The sequence below is a fragment of the Nakaseomyces glabratus genome, chromosome I, assembly GCF_010111755.1.
Source record: "Nakaseomyces glabratus chromosome I, complete sequence".
In the NCBI taxonomy this organism is placed as follows: Eukaryota; Fungi; Ascomycota; class Saccharomycetes; order Saccharomycetales; family Saccharomycetaceae; genus Nakaseomyces; species Nakaseomyces glabratus.
The window spans coordinates 91,994-111,145 of record NC_088959.1 but is presented as its reverse complement, the minus strand read 5'-3'; the positions used below and the strand labels follow the sequence as shown (position 1 = coordinate 111,145).

Below are 19,152 nucleotides of genomic sequence, written 5' to 3'. Positions count from 1 at the left end.
TTGCAAGAGTGATTTGAATGGGCTTCTCTTGGACCAATAAAAAAAACCCAGTGGGGATCCGAACTTCACTAAATACCTAGGTGCTTTTAGTGTTTACGCATGGTAACCTTTGTAAAATACTCTGATATATAAAGTTTCTTAAGTTTACCAATACTGTTCTGAAGACTACCTGCAACACAACTCTCAGCAATGCGTGGATCAAGAAAGGTCCTGGTATACATTACTATCATTGCACTGGTACTGCTTTATAGAAAGATTAATAGCAATTCAATGTACAAAGCTGTCCCAAAGAGTCCCGTTGTGGTCATCGGCACAGGGCTTGCTGGCCTAACAACCAGTAATCAGCTCGCACACACATACAAAATCCCCGTTGTATTGATCGACAAGGCATCCTCCATTGGTGGCAACTCAATTAAAGCTTCGAGTGGTATAAATGGTGCTGGTACTACTACACAAGCGAACTTGAACGTTAAGGACAGCCCCGAGTTATTCCTGGAAGATACTATAAGCTCAGCTAAGGGCAAAGGTTCAAGACCCTTGATGGAAAAATTATCTAGAGACTCTAGCTCAGCTATCAATTGGTTACAGAGTACTTTCAACCTAAAACTAGATAAACTTGCCCAACTTGGTGGACACTCTACTGCTAGGACACATAGATCCTCTACTAATATCCCACCAGGATTTGAAATAGTATCTACTTTGTCCAAGGCCCTCAAGAAGACATCCGAAGAGAACCCTGAATTAGTGAAAATACTATTAAATAATAAGGTTACTGATATAGGCATCGATTCCAAAGGTGAGGTTCACAGTGTAACATATACAGACGCAGATGGCAATTCTCACGTGCTGGAAACTTCGAATGTTGTAGTTTGCTCCGGTGGATTCGGTTACTCCAAAGAATTCTTACATAAATTTAACCCAGAACTAGTCAAACTTCCTACCACGAACGGTAAGCAAACTACTGGTGACGGTCAAAATATTCTTGAGAGACTAGGTGCCAAGATGGTAGATATGAAAGAAATCCAAGTACATCCTACAGGGTTCATAGACAGTAAAGATAGAGGAAACAACTGGAAGTTCTTAGCGGCAGAGGCACTAAGAGGATTAGGTGGTATCTTACTTCATCCAGAATCAGGTAAAAGATTTGTCAATGAACTGGAGACTAGAGACAACGTCACTGCGGCTATCCAAAGATACTGTCCCAAGGATGACAACAGAGCGATTTTGTTGATGAGTGAAGCTGTTTATACCAATTATAAGGCTAACATCGACTTTTACATGTCAAAGGGCTTGATTAAGAAAGCGAGTGTCATTGATATGGTAAAAAACTTGAAAATTACTAGTAATGTAGAAGATATTGTAAAGCACTTGCAACACTATTCTACCGCGTCAACAGATGATTTTAACCGGAAGTTGGTTATTAACACTTTTGGAAAGGATGTGTCAAAAGATACATCTGTTTATTATGGAGAAATCACTCCGGTCGTACATTTTACTATGGGCGGTGCCGAGATCGACGAACGCTCTCAAGTAGTCGGTACTTCAGGAAAACCATTAGCTAAGGGCTTATATGCAGCTGGTGAAGTTTCCGGTGGTGTTCATGGTGCCAATAGACTAGGTGGTTCCAGTTTATTGGAATGTGTTGTTTATGGTAGAACAGCTGCCGAGTCAATCGCATCTTCATATAAATAATCATATCGTTATTTTATAAATAATTATTATAAATATAGTTGTTTTCATTAATTTTATTATTTATTCTGTTAATTTTGGCACTTCCCAAATTGATGCTAAATTCTACATCATGAGAATGTAGTACCGATTATGGAAAACAATGCTTCATTTATCTCAAACTTCAATTTGATCTTCAAGTTTGGTATATTGCTCAAAGAATTTCTGGAACAACTGAATTTGATAGTCAATGTCCCGAGAACCACCAGTTTCTCTAATGGAATGCATACTCAAGATTGGATTACCTAGATCTAACGTTCTAATACCTGTTTTTGATGCCAAAATTGGACCGATTGTGGAACCACATGGAGAGTTATTTGCAACTACAAATAGTTGTAGTGGTACCTTTGAAATCTCAGCAACCTTTTTAACCAGAACCAAACCAGGTGAGTTAGTCATGTAGCGCTGATTGGCATTAATTTTGATGACTGGACCTTCACCAATTAGAGGCTTGTGTTGCGATTCATACTTTGAAGCGTAATTAGGATGAACTGCATGAGCAACATCAGATGACAAGAAGAATGATCTAGAGTAAGTTTCATGATAGGAAGGTACAGTAACTGGGTTTTCAGCATCTGTACCATCTGCCTTTAAGTAAGACAAACGTTCAATCACACTTGGCAAAAATGTTGAGTCAGCACCTTGTGCAGATGAGGAGCCAATTTCTTCATGATCGAAACAAGCCATCATTCTAATACCACTCTCATTACTCAAATCAGTATCAGCAGCCAATGTTAGACCGTGCATAGAAGTAAAACAAGAGGTCAAGTTATCTAGCCTTCCGGAGAAGACAAACTCGTCATTGATACCACCAAGGGTTGGACCTTGGTAATCGTATAGGATCAATTCAAAATCTTCGATATCTTCCACAGATTTCAATTCCAGCTCTTTGGCAACAAGGTCCAAAAGTTCTTTGTGGTGGCGCTCCACAATAGATTTGATAGCTCCAGAATTATTATCGTTCTTAGACTTATCATTTTTCTCATCCTTGACCAAACCTGCAATTGGTAGAAGTTGAGTCTCTTTGTTGAATTCAAATTTTTGGTTAACTTCTCTGTCCAAGTGAATAGCCAAAGTTGGGATCTTCAAGAGAGGTCTCTTTAAATCAACTAACTTAGAGACAATCTTGCCAGAAGATTTATCGTTGACAAACACTCTACCAGCCAAGGCAAGATCAGAATCAAACCAGGAATGCCATATACCACCACCATAAGTCTCTACACCAACTTGTGCATACTTCTCACTCACCCTCTTGGAGATTGGCTTAATTCTCAACGCAGGTGAATCGGTATGAGCACCTGTAACAGCAATTGGATTACCTGGCTTCCACTTGCCACCAACGGAAAACGCGATAATAGAAGAGTTGTTCCTAGTAACATAATATTTACCATTATGCTCAACTTTGCCATGCCAAGCAGTCTTCTCACTCAATTCCTTGAACCCATGGGAGACAAGATGCTGCCTTATAGAAGCAACTGCATGGTAAGGCGTAGGCGAAGCGTCCAAAAACTTGATGAACTCAGAAGCGTGGCTTTTTGACATTTCCTTAGACTTGAAGAAGGGTGTTCTCATAGCTTTAGCTGGAGTCCTCTAGAGTTTTGTATTAGTTGAACCTAGGTTTCAATTGAGTCCTCTTATACTGGCTGGCTCATCGCTAGGCTGCGCATCTAAGAATTGTGTCAAAGAAAAGGAGCCCGTTCGTGCTGACCCAATGCTGATCATATGCAATTGTGAGTAGTTTGCGATGAGTAGTAGATATTAGTGAGAGTGAAAGCAACATTATTCTTAGTGTAGCATTTACTAGCAACGTCTTTTACTATACTCGATTGAGTTCCAATGTGTTGGTCTTACACTCACCGTGCCCATAGTCCCTTCAAAGCGATGAGACTATGAAGCTGGCAGCCTGTCACTTTCTAAAATGCAAGTAATCACAGCATTCACATGAGTAATCATCTCAATGCTCGAGACCTCATTTTAAAAACTGTGGTTGCCTAGATGTCTCAATTGAGTTAATGACTGATTGTTTGCAATTGCATGAGACGTCTGTGGTCAGGGTCATCAAGTTGCTGCATATATAAGCAAGAATGTAAAGCAGTTTACCTTGTCTAAGCGAATTACCCATTGACATTTGCTTGGGAAGACACATTTTTCTTGACATCTTATTATCTCTTGTATAACTGAGTTACAACAACTACAAAATGACTAGACAGGACTTGGCCACTACATTGATCCACGGTGATGACATTAAAAATAGGGTGCCCGATGTGGCACCACCTATTAACGTTGCTACCACATTCAGGTACGATGAGAACGACCTGGTACCTTGGAATGAAAGGGAAGACCTAGAATTCATGGATAGAACACCCATTTACTCCCGGTTAGGCCACCCTAATGCCACTAGGCTCGAGAGTATATTCTCTGAGATTTTGGAAGGCCATGCTGTCATATATTCGTCAGGCCTGGCGGCTTTCCATGCAGCCATGACTCATTTTAACCCTAAGCAGTTATTCATAGGTCAAAGTTACCACGGTGTCCACGGTATTGCAGACATATTGTCCAGAAACTACGGCCTCATACAAAGGTCTCTGGATGATATCGAAGAGTATGCCCAAAAAGGTGACATAGTTCACATCGAGACGCCTGTTAACCCATTCGGCACCTCTTATGACTTACAATCGTTTGCCGACAAGGCTCATTCCAGGGGAGCTCTACTAATGGTCGATTCAACATTTGCTCCACCTCCACTACAATATGCTTGGAACTTTGGTGCTGATATAATTATGCACTCTGCGACTAAATTCTTTGGTGGTCATTCGGACTTGTTGAGTGGTGTCTTGGTGACCAAAGATGAAGAAGTGAGCAAACGCCTGAAGGATGACAGAATATACCTGGGAACCAATGTTGCAAACCTGGAAAGCCATTTGCTACTAAGGTCATTAAGAACTTTTGAAATGAGAATTTTGAAGCAATCACAAAATGTAACTAAAATTGTCGAACATTTAGTCTCAAACAGAGATAAATACTCAAAGGTCTTGAGACAAGTATTTCATTCATCATTACAAGATGAATCATTCGTAAAGAAACAATTAATAGGTGGTTATACACCAGTATTCTCGATCACACTGATGAATAAGGAACAATGTAAGCAATTGCCTCTAAAGTTGAAATATTTCCACCATGCTACCTCTTTGGGTGGTGTAGAGTCCCTCATTGAATGGAGAGCCATGACAGATCCATATATTGACCAAACACTGATTAGATTTTCTATAGGCTGTGAATCAGCCGATGACCTGATTGCTGATCTTGATGCAGCTTTTATTGAACTTGAAAAGCTACAATAGAGAATGTGAAATAAAGTGGGCTCACTACCTTCATTAATGTTATGCAAGCCATTAAGATGGAATTGATAGATTTCCCCGTAAATATATGATAGACTTTGAATGAATATAACGCTATGTAATACAATTAGTATTTTGGAATGCTTTGATCAACATCATCTATATATTTGAAAAAACCACCTGCCACATCTTTGACATTTGTTATGCCAAATTCATCTTTTAGCATTCTCGTGGCTAATTGTGAGTCGTTACCGTACCTACAGAGAACTACAACTTCACTATTTTTATTAATGTTTGGTATTCTGCTCTGTAGCGTACTAATATCACCATCCATATCACGCAATTCCTTCAAGGGAATATTAACGGCGTTATTGAAATGTGATATATCAAAGTGATGCGATGGCCTAACATCTAACAAAACCTTGTTGTTTCCACTGAATTCAGGCCCATAATTTTCGTCAAATTCTTTAGCTGTGAGCCTCTCTCCCTCAGCACAAACATTATAGTTTCTTGAGCCGCAGAAGATGTTATAATCAATAATTCCCGATTCAATAGCTTCTTTGGTGATGACAGGTGCATCTCCACATGTCTGGCATTTTGATTGCCTACCTCTCATTTTAAATCTTCTCAGGCTCTGAATCGGAAAGCCTGAATAAGATAATAGAAATGGTTCAAAGTTTTCATTATTATAGACACCCATTATTATTTTCAAAGTCTCCACTGCCATCATGGTACCAACTAGACCAATGCATGGTCCAATAACCCCACCTTCCTGACAAGAAGACACTGCATATGGGTTTGGAGACACAGGATAGAAACACCTATAACATGGTCCAATATTATTGAAGTTTAAAATTGTAAGTTGACCTTCAGTACCCAAACCTGACGCTGAAACCACAGTTTTGCCCAGATTCACAGCAACATCCGAGATCAAGTATCTGGTTAAAGGAGTATCAGTACAGTCCATCACTATATCATAATCTGCAAATATCGAGAAAGCATTTTCAGGGCCCAATCTAACAGGATATGTATTGATGTTCACATGTGGGTTTAAATCCTTCAAAACTTGCTTGGCAGATTCACATTTCAACATGCCAACTTTAGCAGTATTATGGATAGTTTGTCTGTGCAGATTAGAAGTGTCAACAATATCGTTGTCAACAATACCAATAGTCCCAACACCGGCACCGACTAGATATGGCAATGAAGGAGAACCGAGACCACCAGCACCGACCACTAGCACTTTAGCCTTCTTCAACCGCAGTTGACCCACTACACCTCCTGTACCTTCAACAATCATTTGTCTACCATATCTACTGTATTCCTCCAGAGACAACTGCTCATCATCTTGACTCTTCAGCTTCTCCTTTAGTTGTGCATTTTCCTTCTTCAAAAGCTCTATTTGAGCTAGCAGATCCTGGTCTGTCATACTAGTTGCTTTTTCACCTTATTTTAGTTTTTATCGTAAGCCTATAGATCATACAACAGCCACTTATAAAGTGGTAAGCTAATCCATTAGTAATGATATAACTGGCGATGAGCTTGGGCATCGCTTTACAGTTGAAATTCATTTTTTTTTTTCACTCATCGAAGGTGAAAAATTATGATTTCCACATAATCGTAGCATAAACTTCATAAATAGACTAATGTTTCTATTATAGTAGTGACGTTACAATATATAAATCTAATGCTTTTATTTGTATAAATGTAGCAAGTATGGGGGCTTTCGAATCAGTGTTCTTGTTTAATTATATAACCTTTTGCTTAACAAAGAAGTTCTTCAAATAGCTGACTTGGAAGGTACACATACCAGCTAGGATAAAGATTTGTACTAAAGTCCAGAAAGTGATCTTACTGTTGGCAGCTTCACTCTGGTTTCTGAAGGAAGCCTCATTTTCTCTAATGACATCTTGCTCCATTCTGATGTTGTTTAGTCTCTGGTTCAACTGATCAACTCTTTTTCTCAATTGTGCTTCGTTTTGCTTTCCCTTAGTGTCCAAGGCCTCGATGTTACTGATCTCCAAATCAAGGTAGACACGGATTGGCTCATTAGAATCAGGATACGTTGGAGATACACAAATTCTATGTTCACCATTGTCCAAAGCAGTGAATGTAAAGTCACCAGTGTATGGATTCTTTTGGTTCAAGACTATGTGGTCATCATCAAAAGTCTCAGCAATGCTAACAGACACTTTAACCGCTGGATCTTCTTCGTATATACCATTGTTCTTGACTGCTGTATCAAGGTCACCAATTAACACATCACCTTTCTTCAGGTTCTTGTAAAAACATTTCATCTCTCCCGATTTCACATAAGTGTGCAACGCATTCGATGTCTGTAGGAGACATCCCAAGAGGAAGATAATGTATTGTAGTCTCATTCTTAGCACACTCGATCGTTATTTGCAGTATTCCGCCAAGCTACCTTCTGTGTTCTCCCAAAAAAAAAGAGTGTCCTTTGCGTGCAGCACTGTTATATACTCTCACTCAGCGCTATCCAGAATACAAGTACACACCATTTACACTACTTTAAAAATAATTCAACCTGATTAGTACACTGTTATCACTGATTTCAATAGTTTCAACGTTTTTCCATTTGTTCTTCTAAGAGAGGAGAGAGCCGACGCGAAAACGCGTAAACGGAACGATATCACATGAACTCAGACTATATTCTATTTTGCAATTGTGATACGATTATACCATAGCCAGGTATTTATGATAGCAAGTATATAGAACACTTATATTTATATTTACAATAATTTATGTTCATGACATGGATGAATATTATTGCTCTGGTGCCAAATTAGCTATGGCTAGTCTTGGTCGAAATCGTCATCACCTTCTGATAACCATGGCGGTCTTTCGACGTTTTTTGTAGGCAATAAAGGTAGCTTTGCATACTTTTTGTCTTCAGAATTTAAAAATATTGATTTATTATTGTTGATTCTATCTCTGATCTTAAGTAGGACAGATAATTCCCTGGCAATCAGCTGCGAGACGGCGTTCTCATTCTCAGTATCTTCGGGACTGTATTCTTGTAGAACATCAATGCGATAGTCTAAGTAGTTTTCGAGGTAAGCTTGGAATTGATTCGTAGTTTCATTATAGAGTGCCCGGCTATTTTCAAGCTTATTTTGGATTACTTTTTCCAGCTCATAGCCTGTAGCTTCCTTTTCTTTCAAGAATTTACTTTTAACAGTCCAAACACAAGGTGGGAAAGGCATAAGATCATTTTCGCTGCTCTCAAACCATTTGAATTGTGTCTCAAGTTGTGCCCATGCCTCATCTTCATCTTCAACCTCATCAATGTCAAAATACTCCATGAATCTCTTCCTAGCATCGTCACCATCAGAGTATATCCAATAATGCTCATTGCGCTGTGAGCTAGTTGCAAATGGTACCAGTAACCTTTCAAATTCAGCTAATGAATCGTTTATTAGCCATTCATTCTCTGAGTTCAATACAAATTGCAAGGAAGGATTAATGCTAAACCATTGATAAAAGTTTCGGATGTCTATCTCATTATCAAACTTGTTGGTAGATAGATACATTTTATCGAATGTACAAGAGAATATCTTAGTCCCTGTAGTTGTATAATTTGCCGGATCGAAACCATACTTCGTTATCATTGCCAATGAATCTTCAATGTCTTTATACGTTATTAATACTTCAGTGTTCGGCTTCAGTTTCCCAGGATTCACCACAGTCAGATCCAAATATAATATTATATCTCCTTTACGTCTATCAACATCATAATATGCATTTCTAGAAGTCTTATCACCATGGTTTACGTAATCTAAAATGGGTACCAACGAAGGAGTTACCACGTAATTATCCATATAGTTCTCTTCATGTAGTTCTTGGGGAATTTCAAGAACTCTCGACACTGTTGCACTATATATTTGTCTCAGCAGTTCTATGGAGTAATTCTTTTTCGAAGGCATCTTGCTTATGAGCGTCTTATGCAGTTTTTGCAAGTTGTTGTCCAGTTCGTGAAACAAAGCAACATGCTCATAGTGAATCAGCATTGATTCAATACAATTCGATGCATTGTTCACAGTGGTCCCCAACAACACTGTATCAATATATCTTGATATCTTCATCGGAACGGCGTACCCTTGTTCTCCCATTAGGTAAATAACCATCATAAAATAGACCAGTAGACACGTCTCGGACACAGCACTCAATTCTTCTATAGAAGACCCAATTATTGACTTGAACATATCTGCCGCTCTTTGGCCATCCTCGGCATACTCCCCTTCCAGAGCATTCATAGCTTCCATAAGGTTCTTCACATTGAACACACTGGACACTCTGAGGAGCTCAATTTTATCACCACCCAACTTGGGATCATTACAACCAACTAAAGCTCCGGGATCAACAATATACACACCGTAACCGCCATAGCTGTCCTTCTGAACAGCAATCCCCTTCGCTATGGTAGCGTTACAAATATTAGCCAACTCCATCAGAGTTTCAAGCTAGTCAACCAGAAAACGAGACAAACCAACTAGTTAGCCAATATTACAACAAAATGGCTACTTATTGCTTACCGGCCCCACAACCAATTGACGTATGTTACCATTATTTGCCCGGCTTCTTTATTGCTTATTATACTCACAAATCCATATACTCATCTACGTAGTTACGCGTTTCCAGGGCTCGGGATCGAAGCAGTTTTCGATTCCTTTGGGTAACGTGGACATTTCTCGATAGCATAGTCTCATTGCTATTGAAGACAATTGATTTTATCCAATGCTGACTTGTAGTATACAGTTTCTCATTCACATTCAAGATCACTTGAATTGATAGCTGCTTATTGCGTTTTACAAATTGCGTCTTCGAACGGATCAAATACACCAATTTTTGACCAATTTCTATTTTTATCCGAATACTTTCCAAACCAAAAAGGAGAACTAACTGTATACCAGCTGCCAGCCTATATTAATACTTCATTGTTAGAGCTACATCTGAATCACAGGCACCTAATTTACTGAATATAGTTTACTGATAAGAGATCAACATGGCTGAAGTTATCGGTTTGAGCAACCTACCTACTCAAAGGGCTCGCATTGTCACGCAGGATGGCGGTGTGTTTAACATGATGGTTTGTGGTGAGTCTGGCCTGGGTAAGACCACTTTTGTCAACACATTATTCTCGACAACTTTGAAGTCAACCGAGGATCATCCAAGGGATAACGCCATCAGGAAGACTGTTCGTATCAACATTTCCAGGGCTATACTTGAGGAATCCGATTTTTCTTTACGTGTAAATGTTATTGATACTCCTGGATTCGGTGACAATATCAATAATGACAAAGCATGGCAGACAGTGGTGGACTTCATCGATGACCAGCACGACTCATACATGCGCCAAGAACAACAACCATTCAGAGATACCAAATTTGATCTGAGGATACATGCTGTCCTATACTTCATTAGACCAACTGGCCACGGCTTGAAGCCAATTGATATTGAAACGATGAAACGTCTCTCTAGCAGAGCCAACCTAATCCCAATTATCTCTAAATCAGATACCCTAACGCAGAATGAGATCACCGAGTTTAAAAATAGAATAAGACAGGTTTTGGAATACCACCAGATCCGTATCTTTACTCCACCTCTGGAGGAAGCTGCCGACCAGTCAAACAAGCAAGACATGATCTCATTTGAACATGCCAGGTCGATCATCGAGGCTATGCCATTCCATATCGTTGGATCAGATAAACAATACCAAAATGCCGCGGGACAAATGGTTACGGCTCGTAAATACCCATGGGGTTTAGTTGAGGTTGAAAATGAGGCTCATTGCAACTTCGTTCTGCTGAGAACATTACTATTGAGAACCTACTTAGCTGATTTAATAGAAACTACCAATGAAATCCACTACGAGACATACAGAAGATTAAGACTAGAAGTTGGTTTGAAGGAAGGCGAGGACCAGCGCGATGATGACCCATTCATTCCTGCCAGAGCTCCAGCAAGGAAGTTATCACATAATCCGGCATACAAACAAGAGGAAAATGCATTGAAGAAGTACTTCACTGACCAAGTCAAGGCTGAAGAACAAAGATTCAGACAATGGGAGCAAAATATTGTAACTGAGAGGTCTAAGTTAAACTCGGATCTTGAAGAAATCCAACAAAAAGTTAAGAAGATGGAGGATCAAGTTAAAAACTTGCAGTTGAAGATGCGTTAGTTTGTTTTATTTCAGTTGTAAAAAAATAAGCGATAACAATGAATGTACTTACTCCACATTATATCTATTTATGTTTATTTTCTACTCTTATTCAAAACAGAATGCTGAGAATCCACGGCAGTTTACATAATATTCAATGAATACATATAGGTTACTATAGGCGAATCCAACCAAAAGATAATTATGAATGAAAAAACTTAATATTGACATAGTCTATAATTATATAATTCAAATATTTAAGATTCTAATCGGTAAAAAACAGATCTGACAGAGTAGTGAATGTATAAAAAATTTTTTGGGCAGTTGGTACCTTCTTGAAGATCGATTAAAAATTATTCAAATTTTAAAGACACAGTACTGCAAGTTCAAATGAAACAATAGAACGACATGAAATGGATAGAAAACATAAGGTGTAAAGTAAAAGTAAAAGATCATTAATAAACATCAGTTTATTCCAATTCAGTCAAGTACTTTTCAGCATCCAAACCGGCCATACAACCGGATCCAGCTGAAGTAATAGCTTGTCTGTACTTGGAATCTTGAACGTCACCGGCGGCGAAGACACCTGGGACACTAGTCAAAGAAGAACCTGGGATGGTCTTGATGTAACCAGTTTCATCAGTTTCAACTTGGCCTTCTACGATCTTAGTAGCTGGGGTGTGACCGATAGCGTAGAACAAACCATTGACTGGCAAGTCGGTTTCCTCGTTGGTCTTAACGTTCTTGATTCTCAAGTTGTTTAGCAACTTACCGTCACCTTGAGCTTCTAGGGTGACAGTGTTGTATAGAATTTCAATCTTGTCGTTTTGCTCGGCACGTCTTTGCATGATAGTGGAGGCTCTCAAGTGGTCCTTTCTAACAATCAAGTAGACCTTGGAACCATACTTGGTCAAGAACTGAGCTTCTTCACAAGCGGAGTCACCACCACCGATGACGGCTAGTGGCTTGTTTCTGAAGATTGGGACGGCACCGTCACAGACAGCACAAGCGGAGATACCTTGTTGCCAGTAAGTTTCCTCACCTGGGATGTGCAATCTCTTGGCGGAGGCACCAGTAGCGATGACAATGGCATCAGTAGTGATTGGCTCACCGTCTTCGTTGAACTCGGTCCACAACTTGAATGGTCTAGAAGACAAGTCAACCTTGGCAATGGTCTCGGTGATGATCTCGGTACCGAACTTGGTGGACTGAGCTCTCATTCTGTCCATCAACTCAGAACCGGTCATACCGTCTGGGAAACCTGGGAAGTTCTCGATTTCAGTAGTGGTAGTCAATTGACCACCAGCGGCAATACCGTTAGCCAACATACCCTCGTACATGGTAGGCTTAATCTCAGCTCTGGCCAAGTAGATGGCAGCGGTGTGAGCAGCTGGACCGGAACCAATAATAACAACCTTCTTGTGATTCATGTTAGTCATTTTTGTATGTGTTTGTATATGTGTGTGTGTGTGTGGATATGAGTTTCCTATAGTTGTATTTTCTTGTACTTTATAAGATGTTCTTTTATTATTATATATGTAATAAGAGATTACAGGCCATACATCAAAAGTGAACAATAGAGCCCCCATTTATATATGAAAAAGATCAGACTTCGAGACACAATTGCGTTATTAAGATTGCTGTTACTAATAAGCACCCATAAAACTCGAATTGAGTGCTTGATCCAACAAATTACCTAAACACACTTCCAGCCAGCCCGGATAATCCACAATGATAGTCGAAGTTACCAGTAAATTATCAAAAGCTCATCGCATTATTCTTTCAAAAGAAAAGACGTAAAAAGCTTTTGCAAGAAAAAGGAATTGCAAATTATTAATTTTTGAGAATTTCAGCCTGCAAGAGATATCCCGCACGAAGCGATTTCTAATGCTCATCGCTCTCTTACCAAAGGTGGACCCTTGGCCAGCCCAAGGCTGTAATCGAAAGATTGAAGTTCTCTTCGCTGGTGGAATGCTTGTACAAGTGCTGATGGGAAGGATATGGAAGGATATGGAGGGATATGGATATGGGGAGGTAGCGTAGTGTAGGGTGCAAAGTGCAAAGTTACATTGTATATAGTAATGCCTAATGTCTCGTGAGTTTCTATGTAGTGAGGGTATTTACGAATAGTGATTAAGGTTTGTGGTTCGAGAGGTGGTGACTTCAAATCCCTCTGGTTTGTGCGACTGTGTACTTGGGGTCTCACAGTTTCCTGCAATCTCCTTTTGTTGAAGATAAAGACAAAAAAAAAATGGAATATCGGGTATTTCTAGACAATGTAGATCTACTTTCTGGGTCGTAGGAACTGGATTACCAAATCTTTTGCTATGTCCACGATGTTGCCATTGAGCAGGACCTGGTTGATGAATAATTCCAATCCTTTTCTTCTGTTGGCGAGCCATTCCTTGTTGAGATTGATCTCGTTGTACTTCCAGCTGTAATACCATTTGACAGGTGGTGGCAGCTCGGGTATCTCGCTCACCGATGCAGGCCTCTTGGTGCGTACCCTGTCCAGCAAGGCGTTGCGAAATTCAACGAAATCTGAGTACCGTTTATACGTGTGGATTCGGTAAGACCCGCTGCTGTTGGGATTTAGCGGGTGTAAAACAGCAGTCACCTTCCATACCGCAAACTTCGGCGTGCTTCGCTCCCCTGATATGATGGTGCAGTTTGTGACAAACGCACGTTCTATATAGAAATTAGAGTTCGCTATACTACTTCGCCTGCTTTGCGAGATCCCAGGCTCATCCTCGGTGTCTAAAAGCGTTATGGGCTCTGGATCTAGAACGGCAACCTTATCAGCCATCAAAATAGTATCTAATATCAACGAATAGTAAATTCTACTTTCCCTTATACACTACTTCCACTTGAGGAGTATTCCACCATGTAGGTAACTTCTAAAGATAACTTCAACTCCTTGTGTACCCTTGAAACCTGCTCAAGTATAACTGAAAATTTTTTGTAAAGTGCCCACCTTTAAATAACAACTTATTATCTGTAAAGCTTATCGAGATATGGTGAACACAAATATAAATTGCCAATGGTATCTTGTACTCTGGAGCATTTAGGCATTGATTGTAGCACTTTTTATGCTTATATTCGATGAGGAACCTAATTTTTCACTTTTACCCTAGATCCTCTGAAGTAGTCATGTGGGCGTACAAAGCTATGCAGTCGGATGTGAGCTAGTACCATATACCTGCAATGCCTTAATGATAGTATGGTTTTTGCACAGTCAATGTGATGATAATTTGCTATATCCTTTTATAAATTGCATTATATCAAGTTAGTCTATACAACCTTAAGCAAAGATTGGGAACTTACCATCCAACCAGTCCCATGGGTCGTTCAATCTCAAGTTCTTGTTCAACTTGCTGATAGCTTCCAGTTCCTTGTGGGTCAAAGTCAACTTCTCATCAATCATCAAGTTGTCCTGCAGTCTCTCCTTCTTGGATGACTTTGGAATGATGGCGATGCCTCTTTGTGTGGCCCATCTTAGCAAGACTTGTGATGTTGCAACATTGTGGTTGTTAGCGATCTGCTTGATGGTGTCATGGTGGAACAAGTTTGGTGTGTTCTTGGCCAATGGGTGGTTCAACTCGATGTAAGATTGTGGACCAAATGAGGAGTATGCGACAACTTGGATACCATTGTCCTTGCAATACTCAACCAGGTGCTCTTGGGTCAAGTATGGATGGTGTTCAACTTGCAAAGCAACTGGCTTGATCTTGCATTGGCGTAGCAAATCCTGCACTAGAGAACCGGAAAAGTTGGAGATACCGATAGATTTGATCAAACCTTCTTCAACACACTGTTCCAAAGCACGGTAAGTATCGATAATAGGAACGTGTGCCTCAGTGATGTGGCCGTTCTTTTCGTCTTCCTTACCGGTGTAGAATCCTGGAGGGTACTTCTCTTCGAATGGCACGTACTTGAAGGCAATTGGGAAGTGGATGTAGAACAAGTCCAAGTAGTCCAGACCCATGTCAGACAAAGTTCTCTTCAATGCCATCTTAACATGGTCTGGGTGGTGGAAGCTGTTCCACAACTTGGAGACGACAAAGACGTCCTCCCTCTTGACCACACCTTCGTCAATAGCCTTTCTGATACCTTGACCTACTTCCTTCTCATTACCATAATCTTCAGCACCGTCAAACAAACGGTAACCAATCTTGATGGCATCGTAGACCTGCTGTGCACAGACATCGTTTGGGATCTTCCAGCAACCCAACCCAACTAGGGGCATTTTCAAACCATTGTTCAAAGTAACAACACTAGACATCTTCTACTTGATATAGAATGCTTAGGCTTTTTCAATTGCAGTCGGTATGTGTTGGGACAATTGTGGAAACATTCTTTTTGCTCCCTTTCGCCCCTTATATAATGAAAAATTACATAGAAAATTATAAATGACAGAAAGGGTTGTATTTTCGGGTAATGCGTGGTGGGGCCTCAAAGAGTAACCTGATATCTACAAATACGCTCTCTACATTGCAAAGTAGAAATCTGCCTCTGTGACCACGATACCTTTAGTCCCCACTGAACGTTGCTTATAGCTTATTACAAACAAACTTCCACGGTGGGATCCCTGCTCCCCCCCCCACAACTACTCTAAAACTCCAGACAATCTTATCTCCGGCTTCGAGAATCCCAGCATGGGCTTCCTGGTTTGCGATCACAACCTCTTATCTCCACTTTGCTTATCTCCTGAAAGACACAATCACTAGATTACCACAAGCAAATTGGGGAAAGGAAATGCAATAGAAAAGTACCAGTGAATACTTACTCTTGAACCTACAAGTACACTATTGCTATACAACACGCTTGTCTATACGTAACTACTGGGCCTTACAAGTCTCAGCGCTGAAAAGTGTCAAAACCAGGGAACGTCACAAAATGACGTAGTGCCATTTTTCACAGGAAAGGGATTTGCATAGAAACGCTTGTGCAGCTGCATAGAACGCGGGGGCTTTCAGGGTCCTTACAAACCACGTTACGTCTCTGTTTCTGTGATTATGGGGAGGATAATAGATTCCTTTGTGAAGTGTGTAATGAGGGAAGATGATCGAGGGCACTTGGAGGGTGGGCTATGGGTACGTTGAGTAGTATTAGAACCAGAACATGTTGCTCTGCCATGCTCTGCCCTGCTATACAGTGCTATGCTCTGCTGTGCAGTGCCAAAAGAATGAAAAAAAAGTGTGTAGATGCCAGATGGATTGTAGCTTTGTTCTGCAACCTCTAACAAATTCACGTATTCCGACATTTGGTAATTTCTAAGGAACCCAACCTTGCGTAGTGTGACACCCCCGCCAACCGGAAGAAATGTTCGGGATCTTTTGCATCCCGAAAGGTATTACAAGCAACGAATAATGTTGTAATTGAGACATGCACTTAGCAAATAAGGGCTAAAAACACAGATGAGCTTCAAATTGAGAGAATTTGTTGAATTCTGAGTAGGGGAGACTGGGAAAACGTATATAAACGAAGGAGAAGTCCCTAGCTTTCCCATCCCAGTAGCAGAATACTTCTATCCATACACTAAATGCTTAGAAACACCACACTCATAAATAGATCAATCTATACTAACGCAATGGCTGCTCTACATAAGAACACTTCTACTTTGAAATTGAACACCGGTGCCCACATTCCTGTAATTGGTTTGGGAACCTGGCAATCCAGTGAAAACGAGGGTTACAATGCGACTTTGGAGGCCTTGAAGGCCGGCTACAGACACATTGACACTGCTGCTATCTATAAGAACGAGGAGGAGATTGGCAGAGCCATCAGGGACTCGAACATCCCCAGAAATGAGTTGTTTGTCACCACCAAATTGTGGGGTACGCAACATCGCAACCCAACTGAGGCCCTGGACCAATCTTTGAAAAGGTTGGGCCTGGACTACGTTGATTTGTATTTAATGCACTGGCCCGTTGCCTTGAAGACTGATTTGATCAAAGACGGAAACTTGCTTCAGATCCCCGAGAGAGAAGATGGCTCCAGAGATGTTGACCTCGAGGACTGGAATTTTGTCAAGACATGGGAGCTGATGCAAGAGCTTCCAAAGGAAAAGGCCAGAGCTATTGGTGTTTCAAACTTTTCTATTAATAACTTGAAGGAGCTTTTGAACTCTAAGGGAAACAAAGTAGTACCTGCAGCTAACCAAATTGAGATCCATCCTCTCCTACCTCAAGATGAATTGATCAATTTCTGTAAAGAAAAGGGAATCGTTCTTGAAGCGTACTCACCATTGGGTAGTACAGACGCCCCAATCTTGAAAGAGGAAGAGATCACAGAAATAGCCAAGAAAAATGGCGTCAACGCTGGCCAATTGGTTATCAGCTGGCACGCACAAAGGGGATACGTGGTTCTACCAAAATCCGTTAAACCTGAGAGGATTCACGGTAACCAAGAAACTTTCAAGCTTTCTGATGAGGACTTCGCTACCTTAAGCAACTATGCAAAGAAGCATGGTGAGAGAAGAGTGGTCAGTCCAAACTGGGGGCCATTTAAGCCATTTGTGTAAAAGCTACAAACGCGTATATACACAAATTAGGTTTAATATATTATTAAACAATGTTAGCAAGAGCTTATAAAAAATTAATAATCGATATGGGAAGTTTATCTTGTTTCGTTTAATATTTTTTTTTTTTAGTTAGTAAATATATATATATTTATAAATTATTCTTTATTAGTTGCACCAGGTGTAAGCATCACAAAAGCATGGCACTCAATTTGCAAATACTTTTACAACAAAAACGGGAATAAAAGCAATTGCTTTTAGTTTGTTGTGCAGCTTTTCTGTGACTCCAAGGAAATATCAAAATAATTAATCTGTGGTATCATTCAGCTTAGTATTGGACGCTGATCAAGTAATCCGCTAATTGTTCAACGATCTTGGTGGCTTCACCTGCTTGAACAGTTGGAGGGTAATGTGCGATCAGAACAGTTTGCTTAGTTCTGACACAAACCACACCTTCTGCGTCGTGTCTACCGTAGATACTTCTGTCGTCGGCTCTAAGGAGCATAAACTTCTGACCTTGGATGTGTAGACCGTTGCTTTGCAAACCGGTTGGGTTGTCGAAACCTTGAACGATCTCACTGATTTCGTTTGCCTGTAGAGACAAGCCACCGGAAGTGGCCCATACGGCGTCACCGGCCTTAGAGTAAATAACGGCCTTGTCGACCTTACCAGTAGCTAGTAGGTTATCAGTGTAAGCTGAGTAAGAGCGTTTCAAATCTGATACAAAATGGAAGAAGGAATAAAAAAAGGGGGTGGAATCACAGGGATTATAGCAAAAGCATAAGACCGCTTAATTGATTGAAGGTTCATATTGCAATTGGGCAAAGTTGAAAATCAGAAACCCCCCTTTCCACTTCATAAATCTTCTTTCAATTGTTTAAAGATCAAAATTGAGTAAAGATTGTTAGTAATTCATGCTAATAATTTTTAGTTAATAATGAGTATCAGTCGATGCTTGAGACCACATAAACCACAAATTGGTAAGAAGAGAGAGAGAATCCTTAGTGAGAGTTCTTAAATTCATAAGGTCAAAAGATTAACACTCAAGATTAAACCACCCGCGTAATTCCAATGTTTCAGAATGGGGGGAGGGAAAGCACAGTAGTAAAAAACATACCTTGCCAAGACATGTGGAAATATAGGAATTGATGTGGTGATATCAGGAAAGAAGGTTTATACAAATGTAAAACTTAGAATCACTTCTTTTATATACTTTACAATCTCGATTCTCGATTTGCAAGTTTAGCCAACTGCCTCGGTGGGGGGGAGTGAAGGCCAGAAAGGAAGAAGCGAACCTCTAAGAAGCGAACCTCTTGAGAGGGTAACCTCTTGAGAGGGTAACTCTACCCTTGCTCCTAATGAGAAAATCGTACATAGTGCAGTTAATG

The 19,152-nt window shown here is 40.3% G+C and overlaps 12 protein-coding genes across 12 annotated transcripts; 4 read left to right on the top strand and 8 right to left on the bottom strand.

The window, feature by feature from the left end:
- Positions 1-189: 189 nt before the first annotated feature.
- OSM1 (fumarate reductase) lies at positions 190-1,692 on the top strand (the record flags this gene model as incomplete). The annotated part of the gene is made up of 1 exon (XM_447312.1): positions 190-1,692. The coding sequence occupies one exon, from the start codon at positions 190-192 to the stop codon at positions 1,690-1,692; it is 1,503 nt and encodes a 500-aa protein (XP_447312.1).
- A 153-nt stretch (positions 1,693-1,845) lies between these two features.
- On the bottom strand, positions 1,846-3,300 carry APE4 (aspartyl aminopeptidase; the record flags this gene model as incomplete). The annotated part of the gene is made up of 1 exon (XM_447311.1): positions 1,846-3,300. One exon carries the CDS (start codon positions 3,298-3,300, stop codon positions 1,846-1,848), a length of 1,455 nt encoding a protein of 484 aa, XP_447311.1.
- Positions 3,301-3,926: 626 nt separating this feature from the next.
- GVI51_I01089 (putative cystathionine beta-lyase) lies at positions 3,927-5,069 on the top strand (the record flags this gene model as incomplete). Its single annotated transcript, XM_447310.1, has 1 exon — positions 3,927-5,069. The coding sequence occupies one exon, from the start codon at positions 3,927-3,929 to the stop codon at positions 5,067-5,069; it is 1,143 nt and encodes a 380-aa protein (XP_447310.1).
- Positions 5,070-5,193: 124 nt separating this feature from the next.
- Positions 5,194-6,495, bottom strand: UBA4 (Uba4p; the record flags this gene model as incomplete). The annotated part of the gene is made up of 1 exon (XM_447309.1): positions 5,194-6,495. One exon carries the CDS (start codon positions 6,493-6,495, stop codon positions 5,194-5,196), a length of 1,302 nt encoding a protein of 433 aa, XP_447309.1.
- Positions 6,496-6,814: 319 nt separating this feature from the next.
- Positions 6,815-7,447, bottom strand: ERP5 (Erp5p; the record flags this gene model as incomplete). The annotated part of the gene is made up of 1 exon (XM_447308.1): positions 6,815-7,447. The coding sequence occupies one exon, from the start codon at positions 7,445-7,447 to the stop codon at positions 6,815-6,817; it is 633 nt and encodes a 210-aa protein (XP_447308.1).
- Positions 7,448-7,879: 432 nt separating this feature from the next.
- CTM1 (cytochrome c lysine N-methyltransferase) lies at positions 7,880-9,535 on the bottom strand (the record flags this gene model as incomplete). The annotated part of the gene is made up of 1 exon (XM_447307.1): positions 7,880-9,535. One exon carries the CDS (start codon positions 9,533-9,535, stop codon positions 7,880-7,882), a length of 1,656 nt encoding a protein of 551 aa, XP_447307.1.
- Positions 9,536-10,089: 554 nt separating this feature from the next.
- Positions 10,090-11,265, top strand: CDC12 (septin CDC12; the record flags this gene model as incomplete). Its single annotated transcript, XM_447306.1, has 1 exon — positions 10,090-11,265. One exon carries the CDS (start codon positions 10,090-10,092, stop codon positions 11,263-11,265), a length of 1,176 nt encoding a protein of 391 aa, XP_447306.1.
- A 449-nt stretch (positions 11,266-11,714) lies between these two features.
- TRR2 (thioredoxin-disulfide reductase TRR2) lies at positions 11,715-12,683 on the bottom strand (the record flags this gene model as incomplete). The annotated part of the gene is made up of 1 exon (XM_447305.2): positions 11,715-12,683. One exon carries the CDS (start codon positions 12,681-12,683, stop codon positions 11,715-11,717), a length of 969 nt encoding a protein of 322 aa, XP_447305.2.
- An 845-nt stretch (positions 12,684-13,528) lies between these two features.
- On the bottom strand, positions 13,529-14,050 carry YPT35 (Ypt35p; the record flags this gene model as incomplete). The annotated part of the gene is made up of 1 exon (XM_447304.1): positions 13,529-14,050. One exon carries the CDS (start codon positions 14,048-14,050, stop codon positions 13,529-13,531), a length of 522 nt encoding a protein of 173 aa, XP_447304.1.
- Positions 14,051-14,545: 495 nt separating this feature from the next.
- Positions 14,546-15,526, bottom strand: GRE3 (trifunctional aldehyde reductase/xylose reductase/glucose 1-dehydrogenase (NADP(+)); the record flags this gene model as incomplete). The annotated part of the gene is made up of 1 exon (XM_447303.1): positions 14,546-15,526. The coding sequence occupies one exon, from the start codon at positions 15,524-15,526 to the stop codon at positions 14,546-14,548; it is 981 nt and encodes a 326-aa protein (XP_447303.1).
- Positions 15,527-16,834: 1,308 nt separating this feature from the next.
- Positions 16,835-17,767, top strand: GCY1 (glycerol 2-dehydrogenase (NADP(+)) GCY1; the record flags this gene model as incomplete). Its single annotated transcript, XM_447302.1, has 1 exon — positions 16,835-17,767. One exon carries the CDS (start codon positions 16,835-16,837, stop codon positions 17,765-17,767), a length of 933 nt encoding a protein of 310 aa, XP_447302.1.
- A 325-nt stretch (positions 17,768-18,092) lies between these two features.
- On the bottom strand, positions 18,093-18,894 carry PFY1 (profilin; the record flags this gene model as incomplete). Its single annotated transcript, XM_447301.1, has 2 exons — positions 18,093-18,460; positions 18,882-18,894. The coding sequence occupies 2 exons, from the start codon at positions 18,892-18,894 to the stop codon at positions 18,093-18,095; spliced, it is 381 nt and encodes a 126-aa protein (XP_447301.1).
- Positions 18,895-19,152: the final 258 nt, after the last annotated feature.